Source organism: Phalangium opilio, unplaced genomic scaffold (assembly GCF_054372755.1).
Source record: "Phalangium opilio isolate 3A_F unplaced genomic scaffold, DU_Popi_V2 ptg000217l_1, whole genome shotgun sequence".
NCBI lineage: Eukaryota > Metazoa > Arthropoda > Arachnida > Opiliones > Phalangiidae > Phalangium > Phalangium opilio.
This window is the reverse complement of record NW_028324218.1, coordinates 11,197,318-11,210,907: the sequence shown is the minus strand read 5'-3', so window position 1 is coordinate 11,210,907 and position 13,590 is coordinate 11,197,318. Positions and strand designations below refer to the sequence as shown.

Genomic DNA, 13,590 nt, shown 5'->3' with positions numbered 1-13,590 from the left:
ATCAGGTTAGTAAATGGAACATGAACGAAGTCACAAAACAAAAAACTTCGACTTACTTGCATATGAGTGAGTAACGACAACTTTTTTCTCTTCATATTGTCACAGTTCTCCCATTCGCAAACAGCCTCGGTATCACATTCTTCTGGCATATGTTCCTTTGCAACGTGGAACAAAACTGCGGGAGCGGTTGAAAAGGGCCTGCAATAATAATTGATTGATTGATATCATTGCTCAATGAATATTAAATGAAGAGTTACTAATGCAGGGTTCATACAACTTTTGGAAAACAAATTTCCCTGAAATTTCCAGGTTTTTTCCCTATATGGAATATCCTATGGAGCAAATGTTGACGACGGAGGGGGGGGGGGGTAAATAGGACTATTACATAATCAAAGGAGATCCCCGTATCTCAAATATAACCAGAGTTTTGAGCCTCCAAAGTATAGTGTAATGTTAATCCTATGGAGGGTATGTTAACTAACCTTTCGCTTGATTACTCGGCCCCCGTTTGATGCAAATTTCCCTGAATTTTACTGAAAATTCTAAATTTCCCTGAGGTTTTTGTCAACTATTTATTTCCCTGATTTTTCCAGGTTTGTATGAACCCTGTATTGAAATGTAAAAATTAAACAAACAACAACTTACTTTAGGCAGTTTTTCCATTCGCAGATGAACTTTAACCTTGTTGGAGGGGTTTGTTGTGGTGGAGCTGTGGATACAGTAGGCTTCGCATCTTTACTGATGATTGGTTTGGTCTCCGTTTTAACAGTGGCTGCTGTTGTAGTAGCCACCGTTGTGGAAGTCGCGATGGATGAAGTAACTGTCGCTTTGGTTGTACTGACATTAACTTTACTCGCTATTAAGGCTGGCCTAACTGTATTTGGTTTTGATTGAATCGGAGTAACGGGAGATGGTTGCGAAGAGCTGGTGCTAACATTTCTAGACGTGACATTAGAAGCTAAACCTAACCGTATAGGTTGATTTTGTTGCATGAAATTTACCACAGTATTGGTTGTTTGAGTCGTACAACTCGACACTAGCGCAACTGTCCTTACTATGGTTGTAGTACTGGTTCCAGAAGTGCTACTAACTATAGTACAATTTGGTTCTGGCTTGGGTTGCAATTTTGGTTGCATTGTCAAATGGAATGTCTGGGCCTGTTGCTTGATTTGGCCATCAGCCGACATCACAGCGGGAACAGTCACGACTTGAGTTCCTCCACTCAAAGAAGTTATCGCTTGCTGCGGAGCGGTAATCACCGTTAAACCACTCTGCCTCAAGCTAGCCTCCAATAAAGGGGTTTTCGTGCCATGTAAGCCTTGAACGTTCGTCATAACAGTTTGATTATCACCAACCAGGTCTTGCCTAGGCCTTTTAGTTTCCAAAATGTAGCACGCTGTCGGTGTGCCAACAGCCGTGTTTGGTCTTTTCAGCGTATTACCAGCAGATGCGACTATTGTCGAACCCAAAATATTGGTACTGTTACCACCGGAAGTTTGTATTTGAAGCTGAGCTAACTGGCCCGCAGTAAGCTGGGGTAATCTAATCACTTCCTGTCCATCACCCATTTTCAGCGACATAGTTGGAGATTGCAATCTAACGATATGCGCCTGCAAAATTTGTTGCCCAACTCCCGGTCCGCCAGTCATTACGGGCAATGTAATGGCCGTACCTTGAGGGTTTAGTCTTAAAACACTAACAATATGAGCGCCAGGCATTGTAGTTATTGTTCCACCTGATACAGCGGACGAAACCGGAACAGCGACAAACGGCAACTGATGGCACTCCGCGTTGGTTCGGTTAATAGCTTTGGATGCGCACTCGAGCGTTCTAGTTATGTCAGTTATAGAGGAGAGATCCGCGGCTGGCATACCTAACCCTTGTACAGCGACTGATGAGACACTATTAGAAGATAATATGTTGGTACCATCTATGGCATTATCACTACACTCTGTTCTCAACTCTCTATTTGCAACAGCACCATTTTCACTCGTGTCCATAAGCATTGATATGTTTTGATCATCAACACCCGTCCCCGTTGTTGGTTCGGGAGTTAAAGGTTCTTCGTTAAGTTCCGCAAATGCCATAGCGGTAGAGAGTATATCTTCTTTAACAATAACTGGTTTTGGCTTTGGCTCAATTTTCGTGATAGGAAGAGATGTTACATCGACTTTCCCATTGCTGGATATGAGATTATCGTTATTAATACCGATGATGCCCGGTAAGACTTTCGCACTGTCGGTAGCGCTAGAAGCGATTTCTTCCTCCCCAGGCAATGGAATTTTTCCTTTGTCCAACAAACCGTTTAGTAACGGAGAATTTTTGTAGGTGCTAACTGGTTTCTCATTCCGTTTTCTTTTAAGATCATCCGAACAATCGTCTAATTGCGCGCTAACCAACACTGTTTTGAGTAAATCGGTTGAAGAATTAACTTCGTTCAGCTGATCCTGGACAGGTTGAGCTATCGGGTTTTGAGCTGTCGTTGTTTGAACCGGGGCTACGATGGAAGGCACAATTCCCTGGGCCAAAATTGTTTCCTGTTGCTGCTGAGATGGTTGATTTGTGGTTATCGGTAAATGCATCTGCGTTGTAAATCCTCCGCTAGAAGATTGAAGCAACACGGTGTTTCCAGACCCTAAGTCGGTACCGGCCCTCAAACTACTATTGTTGATGACGATTATACGGGGTATTGTGGTATTGCTCTTACCACTAGAGTCTGACGCGTGAGAAACGGGGATGAGGAATTGTTGCGGAAGGGCGTCTTTCTTGATGATTGTTGTCGTGGAGGTGTTATGGGCTGGAGGAAGTCCGTTTTGTTTGGTAACAACAGAGGTTGAGGTTGTGACAGAATTGATGGTAGTGGATGATGCTAATACTGATGTTGATGGGAGATTTTTATCCGCACTTTCGCTGTTCACAACAGTGTTGTGCACTTTTACATTTGTTGGGGTTGTAATTGGATGATGGTTAATTATCTTTTTAGCCTCGCTACCCTAAAAATTAAAACACAGTCAAATGAGTGCATGTTCATCCTCTTTCGGAGTAAATTCTAGGGCCAACATCGCGAAATTCATGGGATGCTCCTGACGACATTGTTATATTAAAAATCCCCGACTTTCTAGCTTATCCCTGAACAAATTTTGCCAATATCCCTGACTATTTTAAGGTGTTTACTAGAGTCCACTTCACCACACCTGGCCCATATTTCGTATTGCTTGAAGCATGGTTTGATATACCAAACGAAATCCCTGACCTATCAACGACTTTCTAGGAAGAAACTTTTAATCCCTGACTTTTCCCTCCATTTTCAAAATCCCCGACTTTTCCCCCTCCATTTTCGAAATCCCCGACTTTTCCCCTCCATTTTCGAAATCCCCGACTTTTCCCCTCCATTTTCAAAAATCCCCGACTTTTCCCTCCATTTTCAAAAATCCCCGACTTTTCCCTCCATTTTCAAAAATCCCCGATTTTTCCCCTACATTTTCAAAATCCCTGGCTTTTCCCTCCATTTTCAAAATCCCTGGCTTTTCCCTCCATTTTCAAAATCCCTGACTTTTCCCTCCATTTTCAAAATCCCTGACTTTTCCCTCCATTTTCAAAATCCCTGACTTTTCCCTCCATTTTCAAAAATCCCTGACTTTTCCCTCCATTTTCAAGAAAATCCCTGACTTTTCCCTCCATTTTCAAGAAAATCCCCGACTTTTCCCTCCATTTTCAAGAAAATCCCCGACTTTTCCCTCCATTTTCAAGAAAATCCCTGACTTTTCCCTCCATTTTCAAGAAAATCCCTGACTTTTCCCCTCCATTTTCAAAATCCCCGACTTTTCCCCTACATTTTCAAAATCCCCGACTTTTCCCCTACATTTTCAAAATCCCCGACTTTTCCCACCATTTTCAAAATCCCCGACTTATCCAGGTTCCGTACAAACCCCGTGACCTCACTAGTAATCAACCATGGAGTATGACACTTGCTCAATCTTATACATTACATTACACAATCTAAAACAACAATAAATTTTACTTACATCAATGTGGAAATCCCTTTGAATACCATTTAATCGAAGCGGAAGTTTTCCTTTCAATGGTTTAATGGTAACTGTAGTCGGCCTCGATCCGGCTTCGTTACTAACCAAACTGGCGTTAAGATTTTTGCACTTGACCGCTGTCATTGACTTAGAACTCTTTGGTGTATTTATTACACGATTTGAGGGAATGCTAGCCGCCGCCGCCGCGAGTGGGGAGCCATTGGCAGTGTTTGATTTCGTTGGAGTTACGGGGTTACTAACTGTACCGTAAATAGTCCTATTATCACTAGCATCCGTGGTTGTGGAAGATGTATCTCCCGATGAAGTTGTTGATAAAACATTAGATACCGTTTGCTGCTTCTTGATATTTTGGGACAGTTTCGTAGCTAACAAACACTTGATTAAATTTGTGTTGCTTCCCTGTAATGGACCAGGAGAAGCGGGAGGGGACGGAACTACACCAGCATTTGTCAAAGGTGGCGTTAAGCTTCTCAAGGGCGAGGACAAGTGAGCCTTTAAGATCGGACTGTGACTGGATGGTGGAGGAGTCACGCTATCGGAACTAGTCGCGACTTTGGGAGGCCCTGGTCCTGTCGAACTTTGCACCGCTGGACTAACTGGTCGATACTGTCCGTTACTCGAGTTTTTCCCCGAAAACATAACCGTGGTTAAAGGCAAAGGAAACTGTCGTCTTACTAGACCCTCGTAATGCAACGAAATAATACCAGAGTTTGTTTCTTGTTTCAAAATACTGCACTTTGGGAAAACGAGTTTCATACAGTTCGAAAAGACGTGCCCGTTAACCACGCACTTTCTTCCAACTTTGCTGCAATACGAGACGTAATCAGCGTAAAGTTCATTTCTTAAGATGGAACCACCAGGAGACTCTTCGTAAAACGCTTTAAGCCTGAAAATATTTTGAGTCGTTAAAAGATATGTAGGAATAACAAAGAATGAGAAATTTATTAAATGTAAAAACATCCGATAAGGCATAAAACGCTTTTCACTTGGAAGCATTTAATTTGTAATATCTGACCCCTGCCAACTTATAATGACATGATTTTTTGAGTATATAAGTGCATTCAATAGCTGTACCATGTTCTTCGGTATGTAGCGCATAGCGAGGTGCAAATATATACGGAGTTCGTTAACTTCTATTGCTTAACGGTCAAACAATGTCAGAATTATTTTATACTACAGTTAGGGGGGGGGAGTATTGTTAGCCTTTAACCCCTTAACTATACTACAAACATATTCATAGTTGGACGACCGTATTGTTTTGGATCTTAATAATAATAATCTAAGCTTTTTCTACGAAGGGATTTCTAAGGGACACTAAGCCTGTGGCTTATTTACAGATGGGTCCCTTTACATTGCATAGAGGGGTGGTGGCTATCCCCTATGCCACAGCTAACCTACAGCGCCCTACACTAACTATTACCGTTAACCTCTGCAAGTTTTGATGGAAAGGAGAGACCGGGTTAGACCGCAGAGGAAAACTCCTTCCTTTTAACAAGCGGGGAGAGAACTTGCAACTCTACGCAAAAGGATTTGTTCCCAGATTTTCACCCGGTGCCACAGTCCGGGATCCCACCCGGGATCCTCTTGCTGCGAGTCAAAGCGCTAACCACTACGCCACCCCACCTCTAGCCTATATCATCAAAAGTCGTGTGGTTATACCTCCATAAGTGGGGGCTGTAGTGACAGGTCAGTAGTATGAACCCCATTAAAACATGCAATAATCTCCTTATTATAGATTTAATTATAACGTTCTATTTTCGAATTTAATCCTTCTACTTATATCCCTAACCTTAAGTTTAACACAACAGTACAAAGGTCATATCAGATACAAACATTACGTTGAGATAATGTGGAATACGTTGAGATTACGCATGCTTCAAAGTTTACACAGAATATGAAGATTACGCTAAGTGTATGATGCATAGTGCAGAATTACGCGGAGTACGAAGATTATGCAAGTATATGAAGATTACGCTAAGTGTATGATGCATAGTGCAGAATTACGCGGAGTACAAAGATTATGCAAGCATATGAAGATTACGCTAAGTGTATGATGCATAGTGCAGAATTACGCGGAGTACAAAGATTATGCAAGTAGCGTAACCCCAAGCTTAACACAAAGGTCATATCAGATACAAACATTACGTTGAGATTACGCATGCTTCAAAGTTTACACAGAATATGAAGATTACGCTGTGCGCATGCACGATGTATGCTCTAGCCTTTTGGTCCGTTACAACGCTAAGCGTATGATGCATAGTGCAGAATTACGGGCAGTACGAAGATTATGCAAGTAGCGCAATAATTTAGTACAGCGTTTACGCATCTAAATGTGCATCTATCAAAATTAAAGACACTTACCAACTACAAGCGACGGATTCTGAATCTACCTCTGGACCAAAAACGTGACTTGGATTTGCCGCTGTTCCTACAACAAGTTGAAGGGAAAAGTATGATTAACCTTGTCTAGAAAACCATTGTCTGCACCAAACCAAACCAAACCAAACAAACTACCCCGGGCCTTTATTAACAAATTACACATAAACAAAACATACGTTTCAGTGGAATTTCCGATGGCGAACATGTTGGAAGTGGAGATTGTTGAATTAATTGCGAGTGACTCAAAAAGGAGCTTGTAGTGGCGGGCGTAACATTCTGAGATGTTGTCAATTGTGATGTGGATGATGATTTGGAAGTTTGTGGTTCAGATGACGCCGTATCGGTTGTAGACGTGTCAAATGTTTCAACCAATTTAAAATTTCCCTCCCCTGGACCCGATATTTGAGGATCCACAGTTAACAGGCTAACTAACGTTCCTTTCGATAAGAAATTAATTAAATGTAATTATTAATTAATTACACACGAAACAATTAGTGTACTCACCAACTGCTTTGTGAACCCTCAGTATTTTTTCACAGATCCGCCTTCCTAGCTCAGACAACGAGTACAACGCTTCCAACGAGTAGACCATTAACATAACATCGTGTAACGTTAGAAGAGCGAGAATACGTTGGTACACCTAAACGCCAATTATCAATACAATCACATGTTCAAAATGCAACTTATGATCGATCTTACCTTTAAATCAATGCAGCACGCAAGAACATCGTCATTTTCATCACACTGTGCCAAGTTCCCCAAAATTTCTAGCGATCGCAATACAACAAACCGGTCCGAAGAGTCTATTCCTTCCGTTATCGTCCTAACTACAAGTTTTGAACTCAGATCTTCTTTAAGCGTAAGTTTCAACTAAAATTACGCAATTTATTTTAGTTAGCTTAGCTCAAAGTGTGACTGACTACAGCCATAAGTCTCTCACCTGAACTGCTAAGTTACCAAGCGTATCAAGCGCAATTTGCCTCAGATAAGACCATCGACAAAACACGCACAGAAGCAAAAATCTGATGAAAAAAGGATTAAGATTAAAGTCTGAAAATGTAATCTATTTTCATCAGAAACGTATGGTGTTCAATATGAACCTACTTTATGCACGAAGAGTTCTTCACTAATTCAGGGATATTGTGATGTTCAAATGATAAATTATACAAAATTAACGCTATCTGTAAATAATTAACAAGGAAAAATAGTTAGTAGGTTAGCAATTTCACCGGATCAAGCATATTTAGATGAAAATTATTCACCCTTAATATTCTTTGTCCTTCTGTATTGCGAGCTCCCATCTTTTGCCTTAGATTAAATAGCCCTTCAAGTTCATCTTGAGAAGAGGTACAAAAACATTCTTCAATATTACACTATTTACAAGCAAAAGTGGATGAGAGGAAAAGTATGAAAATGGCCAAAAGTCGCGAGTCATCAGAGTTTCGCCGTAGTTGACCGTTTTATTGGCGTAGCTATACTGGGCCTGTTCACTCCCTTAAAAAAGGTCTTTTGTTAATTCGCGGTTACGCTGTTACCGTCGTCTGCTATTGTGTATGCTAGAACTTCGTCGATTTGTGTTTTTAGTCAGAACAGAGTAGCTTATAATGTTTAAAAGGTATTTGAAGGTATAATATGGATTTAAGTAAGGTTATCGAAGCAATAGAAGAGCACATAAAACTAGATACGTTTAAAACAAATCTCGGTAATCTAGCTATAGCGCGAGCAGCTTGCGTAGTGATGCGCGTGATCGAGTGGGCTATGGTTAAACCAAGGAGCATAAATGTCTGAACTACTTTCAGTCGCCAGTTTACAAGTCCATCAGTCACTAGTAAACTAAATAGTTATTGGCGAAACTTTGATGTACGCGTTTTTTAACACAGGCTCTATGGCCATTGTCATACTTTCCCTCTCATCCACATTTGTTACAAGCCAATTTCGAATAACTTAAAGTTCGAAGTACATACCATTTGTATCTTCCGGAGATCCACCACTGCACCACCAAAGCTCTTGCACATCAGGATCAGTTGTATCAAGCATACTCTCCCAGAACAACGTCATCTGACGTCCTTCCACGTCTTTCCAGCATTCTAAATAGAATTTCCCTAATGTTGGATCACCTGTAAAAATACGTTAATTACTTAAACTGAATGGCAATATTGAATGAGAAAAAATGATCTTACTATCAGGCCAAACCCCAGTCTGCGCGACAAGGAGGTCTAAGAGCTTCGGAGATTTGCTTAAATGTAAAACGTGTCGGCCTTCGTTTGATAGTAACGTGCACACGTTCAAAGCAAAGTCTTGTTCGTTAGGGAGGCCACTCAGAAAGGATAGGACGAGTTTGTCGTAATCTTTAGGGTAGACAAAGTCTTGAGACATACCGACGGCTGATCTTTGGAAGTCTAAGAAGAAATTAAGGTTTACGGTGCTTGATTGATGTATTAATTTAAGGATATTCTATTGGTTGTTGATGAATGACATTATGTCAAATAATTAGCCTGACTGTAGTGAAGGATGAATAATTTTACCAGTGAGCTCATGTTGATTTTGATTATAAAACATGGGGACTTGCTGCATGCAGTTAGTAGGTTGCTTTCGCGTTCTGCTTTCCGGTAGTGGGTTTTCGTCTCCATCAGGATCTTCACCAAGAAAATGGATTTTCTCATACGCTCCAAGATATCTGGAAGAAATATATATACACTGGTTAATTTTGAACAATTTTACCATTTATTAATGTATTCGAAATTAAATAATTGCTTAATAGAAATGACACACAGAATTTCTGATTGATATTTTGGTACCTCATTAGTTCTGAAAATAAATGTATGGTCAATACTAAAATTATAAATTTGTAACATTTTCATGGCTATTGTGTTCAATTGGCAGCGTCTTGCGATCAGATTGACGCTTTGTTATTTGAGAAAGTGGTTTGTTCTTTATGTTTTCACAATACGTTAATTTTTTTAATCTGACCAAAGCGCATGGTTGTCAACACTAGTGGAAGGTTTTAAAAGTGGTTTGATTGAGTTTTTCAAGGCAAACCACAAAAGGATGTTCTATTTTAGATCCATAACATTTTAGTTTTATGAACTAAATTTAAGCGCACGAAAGAGAACTGGTGAAGATATGTCTAGTTTCTATTTTTATCACATGAAGTTTTCTTTATATTAAATACGTTCAAATATCTCGAATCATATGGGTTTCATGAAAAATTCCTGACCCTACATTTCACACATTTCACATTGAAATGACGGCTGAGTTTCCGGTAAGTATTACCAGAAGCGGATAAGAGGTTTAATTATAGGCTTCTGGTATTACAAATCGTGCATAGGGCGTTAATTTCAAGTTCAAAGACTATAGTCGCGCCTATCAGCACAATTTGACTTTTTTTAAGTCAGAAATGACAATGCGGCCATCTTGCTGATTTTTAACATTATGAAATTATATGCACGAAGCCTAAAAAGTTAAAAACATTGTATATTGAAAATAAATGTCGAAAAATATATTGGACACGCAGAGTAAATGTCGAAAAATATATTGGATACGCAGAGTAAATGTCCAAAAATATATTGGATACGCAGAGTAAATGTCCAAAAATATATTGGATATATAGACTAAATGTCCAAAAATATATAGAGCTATATCAGTTGAAGGGGGGAAACGTCACAGTTGGGCCTGCCAATAAACGGAGCCGGTTTTCACCCTCCCTCCGTGCGGGCCACTGAAGAACTCTATGCTAAATTTCCCGCACAATATGCCGCCTGGGCGGGGACTGGCGAAACCCCGCCTCAAAAGCTCTCCTTTCCCCCCGAGTTGAAATAGCTCTATTGGATATATAGACTAAATGTCCAAAAATATATTGGATATATAGACTAAATGTCCAAAAATATATTGGATATATAGACTAAATGTCCAAAAATATATTGGATATATAGACTAAATGTCCAAAAATATATTGGATATATAGACTAAATGTCCAAAAATATATTGGATATATAGACTAAATGTCCAAAAATATATTGGATATATAGACTAAATGTCCAAAAATATATTGGATATATAGACTAAATGTCCAAAAATATATTGGATATATAGACTAAATGTCCAAAAATATAGGATATATAGACTAAATGTCCAAAAATATAGGACATACAGAGTAAATTTCGAATTTTATAGGATACAAAAAGTAAATTTCGAAAAATATGGAATAGGACTATATCGAAATATTTGGATCTTATAGCCCTGCACTGGTCGTGGTCACAATAAACCACCGTACGCATCTCTTCTCTGCTACTAATTATTATTATAGGAAGGCTGTAGGTCACCGGGGACGGGGTTTGGGGACCTGGCTCGATCAACAATTGTAACTGAAACCAAGACACATGCGGAAGAGCGAATTCCACGGTTGCTATGGGGCAAAGAAACCTTAGGGGTAGGAAGCGAGAAATCGATGTTTGTCACGCGCAGACGACGCGGTAGAGCCTAGGTTAAAAAGGCGTTACGGCGTGAGAATCGGCTCATTGTCAAAAGAGACGAGGGAAGGGAAGGGAGCAGTTCGTCAGCAGCCTAACGTAAACCGAACAGCGCGCAAGCACATACGAGACATTTAGCGCCTCTAACAAATGTTAGTTGAGTTCTCCTTTGAAGAAGAGAACAGAGAGGGATGGAGTGGCAACCCCCATACCGACATAGAGACTATAAACCCCAAGGAGTGGCAGGTCCCCCGCTCTACAAGCGCAAATAATGATGTTGCTCCTAAATTGGTACATGAGAGCTTCCGGCCCGTTTAATTTTGCTTAGCGGAAGTCGCCTTGTACCAGGAAAAACCGGTTTTTGGGGGCAACAAGTTGAGGCATTCCTTCCACTCCTTGGGGTTTAGTCTCTATGATACCGATAACGTTGCCTACGTCCCCAACCCACGGCACCGAAGTCTTCCCAGCATTCTCAGCGTTTAGGTAGGGTCGTAACCGTACGAAGTCGTAAAGGACGCCCCCTCTTTCTTGAAAATAGAAGCTAGTTCTCATAAGAATACAATGGCGCTACGCGGCAGCACTTAACAATCGCCTACCGAAAGATAGAGGCGTGCGCAAGGTACATTGGGAGAGTTTTGGTCCCGCAAGTCGTCCATCAACATTTCCATTCCATCTTAACTCATTTATCCCTGGTAAAATTTACCCTTCGTAAGCTTCAGGTGCAACAACAAGAACCTTTACACGTGCCTTCACTACTAAATTATTTTCACCGAGAGGTGGCTCCACTCAATGATACCCAGCCTTGAAGTTGAAAAGCAAGCCGGGATTTTTAAACAGCTTAGCCCAAGAATCTCCCTCTCCAAGTTTGCCCTACAGTCCGCTCCTGACTCCTGACGCAAAGGAGGGTTCGGTTAAGACTTGGGCTTTAGGCCGCGCGCCCGCGCTTGAAATGATAAGGGGATTGGTTGACTTTGAGGGAAGGAAAGTTTAAGAGCAGAGCATGTGGATTACACGCGTTCTTCGGAGGCTCGTCTCGATTCGGTTTCTTTTTGATAACAATATAAACAAGCCAGCAGATGGCGAGGCCATAAAGTCATCCCGATTTCCCGCTGCCTCATCCGCCAATCGATATAACCGTTGCGTTATTTACGACGCGGCGATAAGCATCCCTACTAAAAAGCTAGGATCCGAGATAATTTTAGAAACTAGAGCAAATACACCACTTTTTCGAAAGAAACGTTAATGTTTCAGGACGTCTGCAACTGCTGAATTGCAAAGCTGCTTGCTTAAACGTTTAAACTAAACGGTACAGGTGTTAGATATTTCTCATCAAAACTACTAAAGGTAGTAGCATCAGACTACTGTTATTTAATGTCATTCTCCAACCATTCATAAGGAGCTTTCGAGCTCTTTACCAACTGGGCTTCTGGCGTTAAAATTGCGACAGTTTGACCTTAACTCATTCACTATGTTCTATAAGTACTAAATCTATGTATTCCTGGTTCTATCAAATATTTATTACACGATGATAATTTAGTCGCATCAACTAACTGATAAAGTTAGTACAAATGTAATTTTTAGGACGGAATATCAAGATTTTGACAAGTGAGATAACTCAGCAGCCACTTGGATGAAACGGATATGTAGTGTCACAGTCCCTTTTCGTGTGTGTCAGTGCCACTTTTACCTACTGTATCCCCTAAAATTGTAAAATTATATGTACCTTTTTATATTTTTCCCATAATGACCGGATTGTCGCCTTGATTACACGAAACTAAAACCCTACATAGTCCTTTAAGATATTCAAATTGGGTTCTAAGATTAAAATTGAAAAAATATGCCATCATGACCTTCAAGATCATTCAACAAAATTTAGCCGTGGTTTTGTAACATTATCCCTGAAATAAGACTTAGTAAACGCAAAACAAGGCAACTAATTTGCAGTGAATAATAAATACGTTGAAACAATTAAAACATCAATGATAAGGAATCCATAGGATGGCTACGCCGAATATTAAACCCTACCAAAAGATCGTTATCTCTCCTTGGGAAAAAGAGAGAAAACAAAGAACGTGGTGACTGAGTGGTTTGCACGATCAGATAGAAAAGTGACAACCTTATAAAAGGTAGCGCCGCCTAGGACTGTTTCTTAAACGAGCGACCGAGAGCTCGAAGAGCAGCCAGTAGTACTCCAGCGGCGCTCGCTAGAGAACCTCAGAAGCACCGATTGATTCCGCGGGAGTTAGGGGTTGCCATATCAACGAACGAAACGTGTGGGTGGTTCGAAGACCTCACTTACCCTCGGGCCTATATTAGCTACCCCAACATCGTTCGCGTTCTCCAGTTCAGACTCTCGGTTGTTGAAATGCTTCATATCTGCAGGCTACCATGGTTTGTAAAATATATGGTTAACTTATCCGCCCGATCAGCAGAACACGTCACACCTCTAGTCCTCTACATTCCCTCGGGCACGTTATATGACGCCTCCAAATAGCTAGGGTCTTCTTCTGTTCCCAAACGCAATCTCTAGTCGCTACAGTTGGTCAACCTCCGCAGCTTCTAGACTTATCATGGACTGTACGATACAAATACCAACTGCATAGACAGATCTTAATTTCAAGTATTTCTGGGTAGAATTTCGAGATGTTAAATGATGACGCAATATCTGCCAATCGAAAGCACTCGAAAAATCATTT

At 40.6% G+C, this 13,590-nt stretch overlaps 1 protein-coding gene across 2 annotated transcripts in view; it reads right to left on the bottom strand.

Annotated features, from left to right (window-relative positions):
* Positions 1–13,590, bottom strand: part of Bap170 (Brahma associated protein 170kD) — a 44,412-nt gene that overhangs the window by 4,975 nt on the left and 25,847 nt on the right. The window contains exons 4-16 of one of the 2 annotated variants that reach the window (XM_089856971.1): positions 8,951–9,102; positions 8,606–8,824; positions 8,390–8,542; positions 7,688–7,761; positions 7,530–7,606; positions 7,366–7,447; positions 7,125–7,295; positions 6,930–7,065; positions 6,602–6,862; positions 6,408–6,477; positions 4,026–4,932; positions 646–2,993; positions 57–198 (exon numbers count right to left, since the gene is read on the bottom strand). In XM_089856971.1, the coding sequence (XP_089713097.1) occupies positions 57–198; positions 646–2,993; positions 4,026–4,932; positions 6,408–6,477; positions 6,602–6,862; positions 6,930–7,065; positions 7,125–7,295; positions 7,366–7,447; positions 7,530–7,606; positions 7,688–7,761; positions 8,390–8,542; positions 8,606–8,824; positions 8,951–9,102 (4,792 nt within the window). The remainder of the gene's footprint in view (positions 1–56; positions 199–645; positions 2,994–4,025; positions 4,933–6,407; positions 6,478–6,601; positions 6,863–6,929; positions 7,066–7,124; positions 7,296–7,365; positions 7,448–7,529; positions 7,607–7,687; positions 7,762–8,389; positions 8,543–8,605; positions 8,825–8,950; positions 9,103–13,590) is intronic. The other variant, XM_089856972.1, reaches the window with a different exon arrangement.